This window comes from Tetranychus urticae, chromosome 1, assembly GCF_039701765.1.
Source record: "Tetranychus urticae isolate SD_2017Ah chromosome 1, NJAU_TeUrti_SD_1.0, whole genome shotgun sequence".
Lineage (NCBI taxonomy): Eukaryota > Metazoa > Arthropoda > Arachnida > Trombidiformes > Tetranychidae > Tetranychus > Tetranychus urticae.
The window spans coordinates 4690436-4711182 of NC_142958.1; the positions used below are offsets into that span (position 1 = coordinate 4690436).

The 20747-nt window shown below is 31.2% G+C and overlaps 1 protein-coding gene across 3 annotated transcripts in view; it reads right to left on the reverse strand.

The window, feature by feature from the left end:
• Nucleotides 1–20747, reverse strand: part of LOC107367281 (uncharacterized) — a 50784-nt gene that overhangs the window by 27279 nt on the left and 2758 nt on the right. For all 3 annotated transcript variants that reach the window (XM_089270233.1, XM_015934985.3, XM_089270234.1), the window contains one exon: nt 4734–5721. In XM_089270233.1, the coding sequence (XP_089126359.1) occupies nt 4734–5721 (988 nt within the window). The remainder of the gene's footprint in view (nt 1–4733; nt 5722–20747) is intronic.

Consider the following 20747-nt stretch of genomic DNA (forward strand, 5'->3'; position numbering starts at 1 on the left):
TATCAGGTCAGTCGATGAGTTTAAATACGGTCAACTAAAATACCATTTCATTTGTTATTTCATTGAAATTGATTGCAATTCTGTACACAAAGTTCTCACAATTTCTTGTTATGCGCTATCGATTAATGAACGATTCACGTGGACGTCTTGCATAGACTCGCTGTTACTACTTTTTAAGCTTATATTTTTGCCTTTTGTCCTTGATTCCTTGATTTCTTTTCATTTCTATTTGTTCCGTTTATAATCATTACAAAATCAATTCTGATTGTTTCTTTTGTTTTATTGCGAGTTAAAACTTCCTGAAGGCAAATAATGATAGAATAAAGAAAGTATATTCAATTTAGTTTTATTCAGTTTGCTTTTACTTTCCCTTCCCTGCACTTGTTGAATTTAATATTCATCATTCTATTTGTATTTAATATCACCATTTATCACCATATACAGAATAGTAAATTTGAATATGAAAAATTTATTGAAAACTCGCGGATTAAACAGAACAACTAAACATTTTAAATGTTGCAAAGGAGTAATCATAAATTTTATTCGAGTTGAAGTTTAAAAATGAATTGCCTTTTCCAACTTTTCCAGTCTGATCACCCATCATGATTCACCTTGAAACTTGCGTACAATTGAACCAAAAAGGACTTGAACATAAAGGGCATGAAGACATAAACGACTAAATATAATGCTCAAGGCAAATGCAGCAAATGATAATTGTATGAATAATGAAATTCAACAGATGCTTCTGCGGCTATTGGCAACCAAGTTCATGCTAATCATACAATCAACCATAATTGAAACTCGCAACATGCAATCTCAAAATTCTCATCATTCGAAAAGTTGAAAACTGAGACAAAATTCAGGCTCTCAGTTACGGGACTGTTTAGACAACCAAAGTAAGTGTTTCAACTTTTAGCAATTAACATGAGAGGGAAATCAATCAACATCTTTCAATAAACAGCTCTTCAAGTTAATCTCATTTTTCCAAAATTATTTACTCGACTGCAAGTTTTCTTGAAAATTGAGTTTTTTATTTATTTTTCAGATTAATTTACCTTCCATGAAAGTGCATGAAATTAGCAAAAAAATGTCTAACCATGGTTAAGGCAGGTTAGCATGTTGCATCCAGAAAAGTGTTTTGAAAACTGAAAATGAATATTTAAATGCTTTGAATGGGTAAAGAATCATAAAGCAATGAATCTTAGTTTTCAGTTGATCATGAATGTACACAAAAAAGTGTTGAACAAGCAAGGTAAATAATGATGGCAACAATTGAAAGGAAAGGTTGTTTCATTTGCATAATGACATTTGCAAAATTGAATCGTTTCCAGATGAGAGTCACATTTCTCGAAGAAAACAAAATCTCATTTCAAAAGCGAATCAATTTGAGTAAAATTGCATCAAAACTTTGCTCAAATTGTTGCTTATAATTTGTCTTTACCAAAAGTTAAAAAATATTGAATAAACCATCTTTAAACATCTTCATCAATGTTTCCCATTTTATCATTTCATCTATTCTTTCATGCAAATATAAAAAAATTACATCAAAATCACCGGAAGCCTTGGAAAAAGAAGCTCTTCTCAGAATTTTTCATTCATTCATTTTTCTTTTCTTTACATTTTGTCAAAGTGTTGATAGCAACTTTCATCTTTTTTGTCTCACATTTCCTTGTCTTTTTTGTTATATTTTTCACCATTTACACAAGATGATGTTGATGAATAAAAGTAAGGAGGAAAAGGAAAAAATTTGAAAACAATTTTCTTCTTTTCATTTTTATTCACTTCAAAAATCAATATCATCAGGTAAACATGGAAAAATGAAAATTTAAAGAAAGAAATGAAAAAATTTTGCCGTTGAAAAGTTCGCTTTAAAACTAGATTTTACAATATTCAGTGAATTTTAAAACCATTTGTTGATCTTGTCATTTCATGTCAATTTTTCACTTTAACCAAGAAAAAACATTCAGATAATGTCAACATTAATTTTGCTTCTTTATTCATTTACCTGACAACTCTTATAATCTTGCTGTCATTCAACATAATCAAGAGTGTATAATTAAGAGAACTTCCGTTTGCTGAACTATTTTCTCACGATGAGAATTAAAAGTTCATTTTAGTATTAAGTTGCAGAACTTTACTTGAATTTTGAGTTATCAACAATGACTTACATTTACAGTTTTACAAGAGTAAACTTACAGTTGAATTGAAACTTTATAGCGATAAATAATAATAATGAAAGTGTTAACAATTGATGAGGAAAAGTTGAATAGACTAAAAACAGAAATCAAAATAATAAAAAATTGCACTAATTTGAAATGCTTTTCACTTTCTGTGCAAAAAATAACAGATCCATGCAAATTCATCGCCCAAAAGCCTAACAATATTTACCCTTTTTAACCTTCTTCTTCATCCTCGCCATCATTGGAGCCCTTCAAGCAAATTTCTTTGACTTGGAAGCGTCAACCAACCTCTGACCATTCACCTGGTGTTCAGACCTTTTGTCCTTAGAATAGATTTAGCATCTTTATGATGATAGGTTGAATAAGCATGACGCAGCCAACAATGAATTAGGAAGTTATTCGGCTAAAACTGAAACAACTTGCGGAACAATTGAACCTTTATTATTAGATGATAATAAATAATAACGTTTCAACTGAATGCTGTTAAAAATGGTGAGGAGAAGATGAAGTACAGAAAAAAATTCACTTTAATCAATATCCATTGGTTAACGTCTCTTGCCCAGATCTGGTGATAAACGCACTTCTCGGTATCTCCACTTCCACTATGTATGACTCAGCTCCTGTAGCGTCTAGCCATCGCTTGATTTCATCAACATTCTTGGTAAAAATCTCTCTACCGCGCTATAGGTTATTCAAGGTCACTTCATTATTTGACCTCTAATTGACATTGGAAGGTCATTTCCTGCAACCGCAAAGATTTGCTGATCCGATAGTGTTAGTTATATGTTCATAACTCATACTGGCTAAAGGATATGAGTGTTCGCATACCATTTACTTATTCAATCGCATTCAGGAAAATTCCTTTATCTTTTCAATGGTATGAGTTATGAATATGTGACTAACACTATCGAGTCAGAAAAATTTTGCGATTTCAGAAAATGACTTTCGAACCCTTTCCGTTAAGTTACAATTTTTACACAAAAAAGTCCCTTTAAAATTGAATCAAAGTCTATCTATTTATTATCTGTGCTAGATAAGCCAATCTAGTGTTTGACTCAAATAGACTCAGTAATTGAATCAAAATTGAGAAAGGGAAAAGTTCTGATGCCTAACTCATTATGTAAAATTTTATTAAAACATTTTTGGCGTTCATTTATTCTTTCACGTTTATTCGTTCCGACATCAATGGAGGTCATCTAATTGCAACGAATAATTTCTCATTCGCTATACAATATTAATTTCTTATTCTTGACGCCCTTTTGTGCTAATAACTCGAGAACCAAGAGTCAGATCGCGATGAAATACAGTCAGTATAATTCCTCAAATGGAAGAACCATAAATGCATTCCGTTATTTGACCTTCAAATGAAATTTCTAGGTGTCTTACTAAGAGCGTCAACTTTTGACGTTTGGTTGATGGTTGTGACTTGATTATAATATTGTTGAAAAATGAACGAATTTTTCTCTAAAAAAATTATTATCTTTGTTAATAAATCTTGGCTTTTGTTGGAAAAAATTGCATAAAATCAGTTAGTAATCTGGAAAAGATAGAGTTGATTGAATAAAGTGATATCGCTCAAAGCAAAGTTGGAATTGAGTTACAATAATGAAACTTGTATGAGGTTAGATTAACTTTTACTGGATTAGATGACATTTTATTTTATTTTTGGCGATTGAATTTCGTTTGAATCCCTTGAAATGAAAGGGTACAAATTAATCTCTACTTTTCTTTGCCTGTCCAATGATGAGCTGGTGTCTGTCATTGAAACACTTCTCATGATATCCAAGGTTTTGAAATTTATCTCAACTTGAATGGATACTTGAGTAGCTTACACATTCATCATTGTTACCTTCTTGACAAACTGCAAGACAATGATAGCTATTATCAACTAAACCTTTTCTCTCGTTGTTTGGTGGTCAATCAACAACAAGAGTGGCAACAATGAAAAGAATTCAAGTGTCTAAACAGAAAGCAATTGTATATCAATTGAAATGGACAGTTTCACATCTTTTGCTTCCGATAGAAGGTAAAGTGGATAACAATGGAAATTGAGTTGATCAAACAATTTGTTGAAATTGTAAAAGAGTTAATTCAATGGAAAATATTAAAAAATGGAAAAGAGCATTTAAATTGCAAACTATGGATGATTCAGTTTGCACAAATTGACCAATTCAATTGCAATCAAATAAATTTAAAGCAATCATAAAAAAATCGATAAAAAATCTATTACCTGAGTTTGCAGCTAGAATTTTTTGGGTTCATCAACAGATGTGATAAAATTAGTTTTCATCTGCAGCTTCAACAACAACTGATACTTTTACGAATAGGAATAAATGACAAAAAAGTGATAGAAATTTAGTTTTCCATGTTGACGAGTAACTAGCATCATGTTTGATGCGAGCTTTTTGCATCTAATCTCGATATCTGTTTACGTGTTTGCTTTTTTACGCTAATCTTGTTAGTTGATGAATCGTTCAATAGTGACAATATTGATGAATGTTGTTGGAAGGAAATCAATTGTTTTCTCGGACGAATGATTATCAGTTTACTAACCTCTTTTTTCATCAATCAAATCTCTTGGTGGTGACGATGAACGTGATTGTGGGGCTGATGTTGACCCTGTTTGATAAGCTCCGGGCCCTGAAAAGGTAAACCTTATCTCGGCATGTTTATAAATCTCTTTGTTACGGTCATCATCACTATCATTTTCTTCTTCTGTTTCTTCCTCGTCTTCATCTTCATCATTTTCTGCTCCGTCCTCGGGCTCGAGGACACCTTCCAATCGAGTTGAGTGAAAGTTTGACTCGTGAAGAATGGAGCTGGACACATTTTCATCGGACGATGGAGACGAGGAAAGGGATAAACCGGGAGTTGCGTTAGGCACTGCAAGATGGTCGTGTGATAAAACGTTGGGATGTGCGGTTGTTGGTGAATCGATGGAAGCCTGTTGAATCAGTCGAGAATATCCTTTGGAATCAAATGAAGCTGCTCTGTGTAACGCTGATCGAGTCAAGCGTTTACGGGTCGAAGGTTTCTTTTCAATTTCACCAGTTGACGAGAGAGGAGAAGAGCTTTTCCAGAAGCGCAAGTTTGACGTTAAAGTTGAAAGACCTGAATGTTTCTTTTGCACTTGATCGAGATTGGATGAACCCGATGAAGGTGAAATGGAACCTCCAGCACTGCCACCACCAATCCCTGCACTACCAGCAGCAGCACTACTACCACTTGTGATGCCAAGTCCAAACAGTCCACCACCCAAGGGTCCAGTGGGAGTAAGTGAATGTGGTGGACGTTTTTTAACAGTTGAAGATGAGGTGGTAACTTCACTTGATCTTGAAAGGTTGGCATGCTTTTTGGCCACAGGATCACCGTAGTTGCACTGAATGGCAACGTCTCTTTGCCAAGGGAAACGAGGCTCGGAATCGCTGCAGTTTATGTCCAAAGCGGAACAGTAAGCTTCTTCAGGAAGTAAGTTATAAGTGTTGGTCTCATTTTTGGAAAGTGATACTCGAATGGAATCAACGCTTGACAAGTTCAACGTCTAATTTTATAGGTATAAATAAAAGACAATAAAAGGCGTAAAAATTAGTCAATACACAAGAAACATTTGAACCACAATTGTTAGCAAATTTGATCAAATTTGATTCAAGAAGCAATGCTGATCGGATTATCATTGCTTAAATTAATCCTTTCCATTAACCTAAAATTACTCAAAGGTACTTATTTTGGCAAAATCCTTGTCAAACTCATGTGTCATTATAAGTTTATTTACATTGCATTGACATGGAAAGGCTTCGATAAAGCGAGAAGCACTCGAAATAGATAAATATTTTTTAGTTTTTTCAATTTTTTCAATTCAATTTATTGAGAATTCGGATCAAGAAAATGAAACTGACCAATTTACTTACTTACATAGTCGCTTGAGGGTCAAAATAGCTAAACCCTTTATGTATAAACTCTTTAAGTTAATGTAGAAATTTGTCGTTGCTTTTGATTTTAAACTCGAGCAGGATTGTTGAAATTATTAAATAAACCCAAATTATTCATCATATCGTAATTTATCGTAGTATATTTTTTATCAATGATAAACGCATTTTCATTCAAAAATAAACTGACTTTATTAAATAATAAGTAGAAACAAAAATTGAGTAGCAAGCAAATCAAGGGGTTTTGAAACTCCAATTAAACCTCTCCATAGATTTTTAGCTTTAATTTAGCTTTGATTTGGCTTTTTTAAGCTTTTAGCTATTCTGAATTTGGCTTTTAGGCTTTAGCGCGCTGCAAAGACCTCAGGTTTTCAAATTTAATCTGCTTTATATCTTTGGACTGGACTGCCAATTTGTATAAAAGGGCAGCAAAGTTTGACAAACAATTATTAAGTTTCTGTCTTTTCGAATTTCAACTCCATTTACCAGTTCAATATAACCATGTGTACCCCAGGAAAAAAACATCCAAAAATCTGTGAATCAGTGAAGAATATAATAATTGATTTATACTGGAATCAAGACAAAGGACCAACATTCATCAGTCAAACTTTGAAAGTGAGTCAATCATCGGTGGCAAATATTATCCGACAATATAAAAAGGAAAACAATCTACCTCCAGGTCCTCGACCTAGATATTGTGTCTACGTCGGCAATAAAGATAAATGAAAATGACAAATCCAACCTCGATGGTCGTGTTTCTCATAATGTGGAGCTTGGTCTGGTGGTAATAAAGTCAACCTTTAACAATTTCATGTATTGTAAGAAAACTTAAAATAAAAGCTTTTGCTAAATAATTGTTTCTATTGATTATTTGATTCGGTTAAAGTGAACGCTTCCCAATTAACCTGCAAACCAACACAGTCTCAATCTAAATATAACAATGATGTTTTTCAGTGTTTAGTTTATAATTAAAAGATTAGTTTTTGTTTGATGCATTTTCAACAGAAAACAAAATGTAAACAAAAAATGGTTTTAAGCAGTCTACAGTTCTTGATCAGTTAACACAAACAGAGATGATTAGCCTGCTATATCCATCATCATCATCGTCATACATGGGATTAATACTTTGTTACGAGAAGAAAACAATCTTTATCCTCATTTTTATTTACTTAAATCCTTAATTACTTGCGATGATTGAACTAGAAAATGAAAAATTACAATCATCTCTTTTCATTCTCTATCCTCTTCATCCTCATGTTTACATGGAAAAAATGAAAGTTTTACTCATTTCAAATAGATAAATGCTTAGATTGATTACAAAAATATTAGAACTTTTATTTCGAAGCTTTTAAAATTATTAAATTGAAAAACTTGATTTTAATAATATCATTGCAAGTTGGGCAGACAATGGTAAATATGATTGTGTTCATATTAATAACAATAACAAATGAAAGGTGAAAAAGTGAAAACTGAAAATAAACTAAACTTTTTGTTCCATCTTCATCTTCATCATTTCACTATTATCATTATTATCATTGAATTTCTCATTATTTTCCCTTGTTCTCATGGATATAGTTCTGGTAACATCACCATGTCAAGGGTAAAAAGTTTACAGAATAATAATGAATTTTAAGGGATGAGAATGTTATTTTTAACCATCTTTCTGCTTCTCTATCAATGGTTTTTTAATGGAAATTTTCTCTCACTTTTTTTTCTTCCATTTCACTTTCACTCTTTACCTGAAGAATCAGGCAAAAGAATATTTTTTTTCTCTATTCTTCACTTGTTCAACTTTCACTTTTACCTTTCTATTTGGTGGTTATTCTTTTTTTTCATCTTCTTTTGTTATCTGGTTAACTTGCAATAAAGAAAAGATGAAAATGAAAATGATGGTAAATGATGAAGGTAAGAAGGTGCTGCAATGAAGATTGAAAAAAAGATGAGGAGCGAAAAAAATGATGACAATAACTTTAAGCATTGGCCATTGCATAAAGAATTGAAAATGGGTTGAACAAGAAGAAGAAGAAGCGATGGAAAAAAAGAGATTGAAAGATTGAAACGAAATTGCGTGAAAATTGTGTTTTCTTGGGTTTACTGAAACTGCATTAAATAGCGAGAATCCAAATTGAAAATATTTTTCACCTTTTCTCATCTTGTTTAGTTCATTGAATCAAAAAACGAAGCTTGATGAAGCAAATAAACTGAATAAAGAAGAAACCACTTGAAATAGTTTTCATTTTGCTTCTCATCACAATCAATCTCAATGAGTTGAATGGAAAGCAAAATGAATACGAAAAGTGAAACGAGGAAAAGAGTGGCGAAGAAAGAAAATTGAACAAAATTTTCATGCAAAACTTCAAAATCTAAATGTTGATGCAATGCTTTAATAATAAACGAGGGAAAATTCAATGGAAAGAATGGAAAGAAAATTTCACCTCAAAAGTCGTTAAAAAACAATTTTCAAGGAAAAATGAAAATTGATTTGATTCTTGTTAAGTTGTGAAACATTTTTCCATGAAAACAATTTAATTGTTGAACCTTAATCTGCAAAAGATCAGCATTTCAGTTTGAATCGATCATGGGATCAACTTGTTTTTGGTTTGCTCGAAAAGTGCCGTTTTCAGGGAAAACTTTTTTCGATCTTTTTCTTTTCGGTTATTCGCATTGAAAGTGTGACATTTGCAAATGAATTGTAAATACAATTGTGATTAAAGACATTTGATACTTTATTTGATTCTCAGGCTTTTCCGTTGATTAATGGTCTAAAGAGATTGTGCTTTTGTATCATCATGTATTGATGAAGGTTTATCAATGAAGATTCATGAAGATTCTTACATGCACCTTGCAGTTACAATCAATTTGTGTTTATTTGCTTTTTGATAAGAATGAGTAATGTAATGCCATAAAGTATTATGAGTAATGTGTGATTCAATCATTGTTTACATGCAATAATTTGGTGATCAGTAATGATACATTGTTGTTGAATAATTCACGCAACTTGTTTCTCTTCATTTGCATTTCCTTTTTGGGCCACTTTTCGGTTATTAATCTTGAAATAAATCTGATGAGATGAGAAAAGACGAAAACTTTTACCAAATAATGACTTTAAAAGCAAGTCTTTCCAAGAAGAAACCAAATCTCAAGTTTTCTCATCACAATAGCATTAAGTTGATTTAGCATTTCCAAGAGAAATGAGTTATTCTCGATGTAATGAGACTATCGTAATCTGTTTTCAGAATAAGTCATTCTTCAGTTATTAGTAAGTTTGTCGAGTATTCATGTTGACCATTTAATCGAATGTTATTTTGTGGATTGTTCTTTGAACAAACGGAATACATCAACATCTCTGGTTCTTTTCACAAAATCTTACCATTTAGACGAGATTAGCGATTGACTTTCCTAACTCTTTCAACGCCTTTTCTTAACCCAAACTCTGAAAGTCTTTTAAGTAGATCAAAAAAATGAAATCGAAATTCTACGGAATTCTGTGTTGCCAGAGCAGATCATTTATGATGTAAATGCATAAAGTAAACGCATCTAAAGGTTGTGAAAAATGTTGTCGAAAGTATCGACGAATGTCTGTATTAACTCAACGAAAGTTGAAACTGAATGAACTCGTATAAATCAACTTCTCTTTTTAAAAGTTGAAAGACTGATTCTTTAATCTGAATATTTTAAACTTATTGTCTCAAGTGATATTCATTTCTAAAGGTATCATTTTGCTTCTGTAGAACTCGAATTCAATCTGATTTTTCGCATCTTGAATCAAATGTTTTCTAAAGTTTCATGAACTCATGACTGGTTCTTCAACCTTCTTTGCGAAATATTAAAAGAATGAACAATTCAAGTTGCACATAAAAAGATTAGTTTTCAAAATATGAACAATTTTGAACCATTCAGCATTATTTGCAAGGAAATACTCATCATTGCAACAAATGTCGACGAAATTGCAACTGAGTTTAACCATTGAATTACCTTTGCTATTTATGCAATGAAAAGGGAAAATTTTGAAGAATATCAATGATGATCAAGATGAGAAAGAATATTGAACAATAAAGAAAAGGACATTTCAAGATGTTGCACTTTTCCTATGAGCATTCCTATTGAAATAGGCTTAGTTTCTCAGTCAAAAGAGTTGCAATCGTATAAAGTTGAACATTGAAAAGGAGTAAAAAATTTAAAACTTTAATGCAACTCTAAGGTCAATTAATTTACAGATTTTATCATGAGCAAGTTTCAGCAAAGAGCTAAGTTCAGTAGCAGGCTGTTTGGGAAGGCATGAAAAATGGATAAGTGAAATGCATTGAGCATTCTTAAATCTAATATCTGATACTTTATAAAAGATTAAGAGCATGAAAATTGTTGATATTCTTGTTCATTCATCTCTCTGAGAAATGGAAAGAGAAGAAGGATAGAGAAAAGGGAAAACCTAATTTCAAGTAAATCTCTTTTTATTCTGTAGAGTACTTGTAATACGAAATAATTTCAACAAAAAACTATTACAGGAAGATGATCGCAGATCCAACTTGAGACCGTAAAGACAAAACGCATTCCGACTCTTCTGGTTGACCATTTAGTCTTTAATGTTCGAATCATAGCGTCATCTCATCTCATATCGAGTTCGGAGTTATTAGGCTTCAGGTCTTTGGATGCCAATGGGCAGAAGGCTAGTCTTTAGGACTAATCTGAGAGCTTGTTAAGGGTAATCCTTTCGATTGCTTGAAAGCTCAAGATTACTTATTATAAGTTTTGTTTGGAGCATCTGAATATCATTGATTTTAATAAAAGTTTTAAATTGTTTCAAGCGGAAGGTTTCATATTGCAATAAAAATATCTCCAAGTTATCCAATTTTTCTGTTCCATGAAAAGAGGATAACTCTTTTTACTCCTTTACTTTGATCTTTTGAGAAGACAAATAGTAAAGACAAAAACTCTTTCGACTGCAAATCAATACTAAACATGTTTATTCACATTATCATCATATTTATATCAATGAGGAGAAGGAAAAAGTTATTCAGTTGAAGATCAACTTGAATATGATGTTTGAGTTATAAAGTTATCAAAAGAAGAAGGAAAAACGATGAGACGAATTTTTCTCTTTTTTTCAGGATAACTTAATCATTTTATTGTTTGACATGAAAAACAAATTACACCTTCTTTCAACAATCAAAATGTTAACCTAACCATTGAAACACCGTAACAATAATCAATTATTCAGAAAAAAAGAGTTTTTTATTGATCAAGTTGTTCCACACATTCGAATGATTGCAAATGTTGAGACTGGACATGGAATAGAATAGAAACCAATCTGATGAGAATTTTCTTGCAACTCATAAATTCTGTTGAATCGAGATAATTGCATTATCGAATTAAACTGCGCCAATCAAAATGCATACTTTGCATAGTCGAAGTGTTCCCATCAACATCGATGAAACTTTATCAAAACTCTTTTAGCGTCCAACGAAATTCGAATAGAAACTTGGAATTTGATAAAATCGAAAATTTGGAGATTTAATATTGTACAAGATTCGATTTTGTTTAATGAAAATTCGACTGAATTCGTGCATTGTCCAAGTTCACTCGTACTAAACTTCAATTTATGATGAGAAAGTTTTGCACGAAAATTGCATTTGAAAAAATCTAATAAAATTATTTAATCAATGAAATGATAGAAAATGGTTTCAATTTTTTTCAGGTGATCCGAAATTCCATACCATTTCCATTTGTATTTCGATGTCAAAAGTCGAATGTTGATTCGAAAGAAACGATTGATTCATGCAAATGAAAACTTTAAATATCATGTAAGTTTCCAATTGTCTAATTGCATTGAATAGGCAAAACTGAAAGGCGCAAAAAGCATCTCACAGTTTATAAATATATCATGATAATCTAGTTTATTTTTCTTCTTCTTCTTCTTCATCTTCAGCAAATTCAATTTCAATAGTAACCATAGTTACTTGAAGAGCCAAATAGCTTTCATTACTTTCATCTTTCACTCTGTTCTTGTTGTGATTTCTTTACCTTTACTCGATAAGTTATATACTTTTACACTATTCCTTGGCCTAACTTATGCACCTCGTGAAAAACCTGTTACCTTGAGACTTATTTTTTTGCTCAACATTCAAATGGAATGAGTTGTTTTGCTTTCTATTTGAAAGTGATGAAGATGGTAATGAGAGTTGAATAAGATGACAAAAGAAAAGGTTTCAATTGGTGCAAGAGGAAGACAATCATGAATCGTATTCTGATGTTGATAGTTTCAATAGAAATGCATTTTCAACAATTTTCTTCGTTCTTCTTGTGATCAACAGTCAAACATCAACTTCAATCATTAGCAAAGTAAATCAAATTGAAAATGATTATTAAATTGTCATCATTCTATCACATCTTTGTAATGAGAGAAAATGTTTTTTTTCAACTTTTCTTGTTAAATGAAAATTTTGGTTTCAATTTAATTTTCCATTTCAATTGTGATTCTTCTTTGAATCTCATTTAGATTGCAATATTTACAATTGAATAATCATTTCATGATTCAATCAATGGACACTTTCAGGTAATTTTGTACATTTACCGAATGCAAATGAATGCATAAATTGGATGAAAAGGTAAATGTGAAAAGTAATTAAAGAGATGAAAGTTTGATTTTATTTTCTGCTTCTTCGCCATGCAAACCTTTTCACCAGGCAAAGTAATACTTTGATTAGTTAACTGGAACTGAAAAAACAAAAATGTTTATCCAATTCAGTTGATAAATTGTCATGACACTAATGAGCATGATGATGATAACAGGATCCATTAGATAATGAATCAACCAATTTCTTGGGATAAGATGAGAGTAAAGAGAGAAATGAAAGGAAAGGTAAACTTTGCATGTTTTATCGTGTTTGATTCTTTGAATCATTAAAAGTTCTGATACATTTGCCTAGTTATTTAACTGGAATCTCACAGTTGACAGCAGAAACATCTAAACATTTTCTCTTCGCTAAAACTTTTGAGTTTGAGTTCAAAAGAACCTAAAAGGATAATTCAACAGCTAAACAAAAAGAACTGAAATTCTTGCATCTCTTGAATAATCCCCTTTTCTGTGCAAATAATTATTAAAACATAACGAATTCGGCCTTTTCTTGATTTGTTGTAGTTAGATGATGACGGAGTTCAATTTTAATTGCATCGATAGAAAGGTTAAGTTCCCAAGTTTGTTGAAGAAAGACTGATTTTCTTGATTTCTATTGGAATGATGAGCTTATGAACATCACCAGTGAGTATTTCACTCTGGTGGTTCCTTCGTTAGCCATTTTGGTTCAATTCTTTTTGGAACTTTAGCCTTTTGAACTTCATAACGAAAAGGTTTCAAAACTTTTATCCGACAAGATGGTAATAGAAATGGTTATTAATCTTGAACCATTCAACAATATTTGCTCAATAAAAGTGAATAGCAATGGTAATATTTGAAGCTCTCTTTGTTCAAGGATCAGTTTCATTTTCAAATGAACAAAGTTGTGAGTAAAAATAGAATTTCAAATCAGATTAAGCGATTCAGATTGAGTTTGGCTTTAAAGTCCGCAAAGGTCAACTTGCAGGAAAATTGGCGAAGAGAAAAATTTCTTTTCATGTTTCAATCAAAAATGGATATCGATCTTGATAAAGACAAAATCGATAGACTTGAGTTTGTTAACATTTTTAAAATGAAAAGGTAAACAGTTTCATGGTTCGTCGCCATTAAAAGTTGCCAAAAAGTTGTCAATCAGTTTCTTAATCAGATGAACTCTAAGCTAATCAAATGAATACTGTTGAACAATGCCAAGTATTAATGTCAATGTCTGAAGGAAAAGCGAAAAATCGGATTACAAAATTGTTTTATTATTACATTTGTTTGCGCGAAGAAGAAGAAGCAAAAAAAACAGAATAAAGAATAAATATTTTTCTTTCCCTGAAACTCAGCAAAATTGCAATTTCTCTTTTCATTTTTCACCTATTCTTACCTTGACTCTGTTCAAACTTGATTAGCTTATCAAATCAACCAACATTCACTGGGAATTGTAAATGATAATGTTTCCATTGTTTCAATACAATCACATTTAATGAGAAGAAGAAAAAAAAGTTTTGTCTAAACTTTGAAACACTTCAATCATCTTAAAGTGAAACCTTTTTCGTCTTCACCTTAAAACCAACGAAATAACTGAAAACTATTATCCAATTATCATGAAGTTTTGTATCAAATTTCAATTGCAACTTTAATCAAATAAAGAATCACCAATTTGATTATCGATTCAAATCATTATCCAGTTCACCATTCAACAGAACGATCAATTTTTTCTTCCAACAGAAAAGATTACAAGAAATTCAAACCTGAATAATCTGATAATCTTGAACATTTTCCATCAACTCTGAATTATCATGTCGACAAATTCCATCAGACATAAGCTTAAAAATCTTCTCTTGTCAAGTGAAGAAAAAAGAAAAGAAGAAAATTCCAAAATTCAAACTCAAACACAAGATAATCTCAACTGTGGATAAAGTTTGAGAAAATTTTCAATAAAATGTCAATTACTTTGAACAGTTCATTGAGCAGAAATTTTTTGCTTCGAAGCGAATTTTTGTGAGCAAAGTTTCCAAATTCATTATCAAATTGATTGTATCCAAATGCCTTTTTATCCACCGACAAGTTGAGTAATTAATGATTGATAACTTTATTCCATGAGAGACTCACAAAAGGTTCAAACAATGAACTCATCATCTTTAGACAGCTTCAAGTTTTGTCTGATTCGAGACAAAAAATGAAACAAAAACATTAAATGCTTTACATTGATTAAAGTCTTATTTAAGCATCTTTTAATGATTGCAGTGAAAATTATTTGCACTTTTCATCAACATTAATCATTTGCAAGTTTTGATAACATTTCAAGGCTTGTTATTCAATCTTTTTCCCTTTTCTGTTCATTGTAATGTTTTCATGTTTCTCCGGAAATGTTATGTCAAATTGAGTGAGAGAGGAAAAAAAGCGAACAAAAAAAGCCAAGTTTCCAGGGAGAGAAGAAAAAGATGTAAATTTCCATTATTGACACTAATTGCAATCACATAAATTAATTGTAATTGCAAGTGCGTTCATGCTCATTACTTTTACAGACACAATTTGACTCAACTGATAACGAAAATAATCATCAACTTTGCTGATGAAATACACTTTTTTTACCTCTTTTTTTGCTCATCCTTACTGAACTATCTCATGTTGCTCAGCAACAAGTAACCAGTAGAGAGAAAAATTTCTTTTTTTTCTCTCTTCTTTTTCCCTGCAAAGATTATTATTTTTACTCCTCATCATCTTTTCATCATTCCTCATCTTTCATCCCTTGTTTTGCTAGTCACTAATTGTTTCTCTCTCACACATATTGATGGTATTAATCAGGCAATTATTAAAGTGTTAATCAATTTTGCTTCTTCTTATATTTGGGTTCCTTGCTGAGTTCCGCTTACCTACGGAAATGAACACTTTTTTTTCTTCTCTTCTTTTTTTGTCTCTACTCTTTCTTTTGGTTTTACCTGGAAAAATTCATTTTCACCTTAAATATTGTTTATTGCAATGAATGATGATGATTAATGAAAATATTATTACATTCATTTTTCAATCTAATATTAACATTAGATTTTTTGTCTTTCCATTATTCATTATCGTTTTCACTTTTCTTCATATATTGAAACGTTTTTTCTTCTCTGCTTTTCATGTACTTATCATTGCATTGCTTTCGTACAAAATTATATTTTGTTCAATTAACAAGTCATTCTTTAATTAATTGGGGCAAAATTGTATGCTACATTTGTAGGTTAAAAGGTTAGTTTTTAATGAAAAGTTCAAAGTCAATGTTGCATTTGTATTAATGAAATGTGAATGTAACAAAAAGGAAAGGATGAGAATCCAGTTTTGTCAAAACTTTCATCAGAAACAAGATTCAACTTCAACTAATAAGATATTAGTAGATATTAGAAATTAGAATTTTTATTGAATCCCGAGAAAATTTCAGAAACCATCTGGTTTGGCAGAAGCACAGTTGAACAGAAACCAAATGTTGAAGCATTTTGAAAATGATTGTAGGGTCAAAATAAAGATAAGTTTTCAACTTGCAACACAGTGACTGCAAACCGCCGTTAAGTTTAGCTGAACGGTGCATGAAGGCTCTTTTTACTGGCATTAGTTACATGAATGTAACAAACATAAACCAAATGCAAAGACTCAATGATTTTAAAATGTGACCTTCAAATGTCATTTAGAGGTCAAATATCTGATTGACCTTGAATGTCAATGAAACTCTGAATTTATGGTTAACAATTTCCGGAATTTTACTGCCTGAATGTTATAAAGATCACAAACGAGCGTCAAAGATAAAAACATTCAATATTTTTTGTTACATCTTGAAAATCCCTAGGACTTGAGAACATGATATGATTTTTCTTTAATACAAATCCAAAACGATTAAAAAATTGGAACCATCAAAATGCTCCTTTCAAGTTCGGGTCTTTTATTAGTTTGTCATCGTTTTTGCCATATCATGGATATTGCTAGTGGACAGTCTTGTTCGCAAGGACCGAACTAGTCAAACAGTCATTTATTTGAAACAAAATTATCAGCAATGCTGAAACACTATTCTAAACATTAATAGTTGACCATGAAAAAATTTCACTCAATTATAGTAGATGTAAATATTGAAGAATTGTCTGAACAATTTTGCTTCACGCACACATCATTGTTTTATGAATTTGCAATAATTTATTATTTATGATGAACCATGAAAATTTGAAAATGGGTTGAGATGAAAATTTGCAAAATTGTTGCTAAAATTGTCAGTAAATCCCAACTGAATGAACAGGAACAACTTTAAAGTTGATATTAATAGTAAACTAATAAAGGCAATTTGAAACATTCATTTTTATATTGAATGGATAAACAAGTATAATGCAGTTGATGAGCAATTATAAATATAATTGAAAACTAAATAGATTAAAGTAAACCAAATGAATGGAATCTCTGTAAATATTTGGCGAAACATGTTTACATATTGTTCAGTGTTGATAATGAGATAATGATGAAATTTTAATGATTACATCGTCTTTACAATTGCAATGTTAGTTTTCAAGTTAAACAAACTCAAACTAATTTCACCAATCAATAAAAAACACGCAAATATTGAAATATTGGAAGCCAAATCATCTTTTAAAAGTAGAGTTGAAACGCAATCAAAAATTCATTTCCAACTTTGCTCTTTGAAAAAATCCAAATTATCCATTTTAATCATCATTTATTCAACCTGATTGAGTTTCATCTTTACTTTTCTGATTTTTACGATTCAAGAAATTTTACAAATAATGCAAAAACTTCATTTACAGACAAAAACTCAGAGTCAACATTTAAAGATGAATTTGAATTTTAAGTTTCCTTTGAAATTGAAATTTTCATTTTCCATTTTCTAATCAAATTGTGCTTTGCCATGATTATGAGTTAATTATCAACTGACTCGAGTTTTCCATGAAAAATCATTTGAAGAAGAAAAGGTGAAATGCTTTGAATATTTTGATTGCTATTCTGTGCATCATTATCCATTTCCAGTCAATCTCAACATTTCAATGATTTATACTTGGACAAGCTCCAAAATAATCAGCAACATGATAACCATCATCTTGTTCATCATGATCACGATGAAAGATTTTAAATTTTTCTCTCTTCATCATCATTCTCATTCAATCAAATCGCTAACAATCTTGATGATGTTTAATGTAAAGAGAAGAAGAGATTTATCGTAAACTTTTCACTTTCCAGATTCTAATTGTTGTATAATGTAGTTGATCAGTCTGGATAATAAATGTCGACTCAAAATCAAGTTACCATTTCTTTATACTTTTAAACTCCCTGTTAACAGCTAATATTTAATGTTACATGAAATCCATTGAATCACATTCATTTTAGTTTAGTTGCCTCAGTAAATTCAAATTGTCTTCCAATGACAGCTCATCTTTACTCTATCAAAATCATTCAATTGTTCATTGGATTCAGTTGAAAGGCGAAAAGGGTTGAAAGGAGAAGGTAAAAGTCATCATCATCATCATCACGGCTATTGTTTTATCGCTTTTCTTCCATTGTCTTTGTCACTTCTCTTTCAATTCAGTTTACTTTCTTTTGTCACTTCGCTTTGTGAGAAACAAAAAATCTTTTGATAATAAATGTCAACTTTGCTTTTACTCTACTTTGATTGTCAATTTTCATCAGCCAGTCAATTGAGGTTTCCAACCATTCATTCAATTAATTTCATCATTAACGAGAACAACAATCTCGGCAAATTTACAATCTCTCTGTGAATCGAAACTAGAACACAATTAGCCATCTAAATTCATTAGCTTCGAATAATGGAAAGACAAATGTCAATGATTAAAGGAAATATCATCAAATGATGCATAAGAATAAGAAATGTAAATTGTACAATTTATGAGATATTTCAAGATAAAATACGCTCGATGCAAATGTATTGGTCTGTTTCAATAAAGGACTGAGTATCATGTATCAAAGAGTGAAACTAAACTTTAGAGTCTAGTTGAGGAAAGTTTGAGATACCTGAAGTTGTAGCTCTTTTTTTCTGAAGACATCATTGATTTGGACTCTGGTTCGAGCGAGAAAAAGACTCGGAAAAGGTTTCAATCAAGATACCATCACAAACTGATATGATTTGCCGAAACATGTTTGCATTAAATTTTATTCAATCCAATTTAACTTTTTGCGATCAATGCTAACAGGCAACTCACATAGTTTGTTTCATTTTCAATAATAATTTTACTAGTATTTGTTTTCTATTAGCTACAATTATTGAGTATAGATTCTGAAAACAGAGACAAGATTTAGTCAGTAAACATTTTACTTAAGCTGTTGATATCAATTCTTACCTTTCATTGAGGCCATTGTCAATTTATCAAAGATAACAATTGAAAATTATTGAAAATCAATGGAATTAAAATGAACAATAAAATAATTGCTAAATAGCTTTGTGTGGTTCCTTGAAAACTTCAAAAAATGTACAGTAAAATTTTAATGCAAAGAAAATGAGCGCAAATGCTATTTTCACTGACTGCGGCTATTTTCAATCCGTGCATCATGCGACTTTCGAATTCAATTTACAGCCTAAAATTTTATTCTAATTCAATAGCACTTATGCTCACAATTTTGCGTCTTCGCCTTTCAATTACGCATTATGCTATAATAAATTCAAACATTTTATCAATATTTGCGTTGAAATTTATTGTGCCTAAAAAATGTACACTGTACTTCAATGTATGCAAGTGTTTTGAGGTGATCGGGTAATATCCTCTATCGGGTATTCCTCCAACATCATCAGTACCATCAACAAGCATTGAACAACGGAGAAACATCGCGCTAAAACTGTTAACTTTCATATGCTGTACTCAGCATCTTGTGGTTCAATCAAACCAAGTACGAAGTTAGTGTGAACTAAAGTAGTAGATAAATCAGGTTGAGCTCCTGTACAATTCCATCCTCATTTCTTGATGGATTTCTAGCTAAACTGGATAAAGCCTGTGCATATGGGTGGGTAAAAAGGTGCATTAAAAGCTGTCACGACTGATCAGTCCACACACGCAAAAAGTTAGCTCAGGTTTGAATGTATTAGCTAAATGTGATAAGAATCAATGCGTAAAAAAGCCAAAAAGACGACCAATCGCAAAACTTATATTCTAGGCAGCTAACAGAGATTAATTCAAAGTGAATGATGTCATACGATCGAGATGCATAATGTGCACATAAGTTTTCATTCGTTTTGAGATCGTCGTCATGAATTCATTGACCTAAAACTGATATACAAAGGTTATTTTCTGCAAACGCTACTTTTTCTGCGCTTTATCCAGGGACTGAGAAGTCAATAACTTCTATCGATAATAAGATGTACGATTTTTCAAAACTAAACTTTTCTTCAGCATAAATGCCTTCAGCCTGAGTGCAGTATTGTTACTTTGCTAAAGAGGTACTTTAGCTGAAGATTGTTTGATAAAGGAAAGAAGAGAGAAATTATTGCAGGATAAATGGTGAAAATCGCACAAATTTCATTTTCCTCGATTCATTTCAGTTTAAGCATCGTTTCCATGCAATTTATCATCTTCAAAATAATCATCAGAATCATTTTTTTCTTCTTTCAATTCATAGAGAAACGATATCAAAAGGAAATGCAAGTAAAAAGAGAAAAGATTAACGAACAAACTGATTTATTGATGTCGACTATAAGGTGATTGTTTACTGAGTAACGATGAGAATGATGAGGTTGAAGATGATAGAGATGAAAACACGTCAAATTGTTTGTTTGTTTACCATTAGCAGTGAATCATTTGTGTTGAGAATCATTTTTTTGGCGCTTTTCATCTCATCCAATTGTATGAACAACAACAAATGATGAGTTTCAGTCGATGATTATAATGGTGACAATGATCAACATTATTAGCAATGTTTATTCAGATGACAACATTGATAGACTTGAATTGAGTGTCAATGACAACATAGCTAATCAACTAGACTAACGTTAATAATTAAGAGGTAAAAAATGAGACACTATTAATGAAATTAAACATTGACATGATTGAGAGTTTCCATTATTAA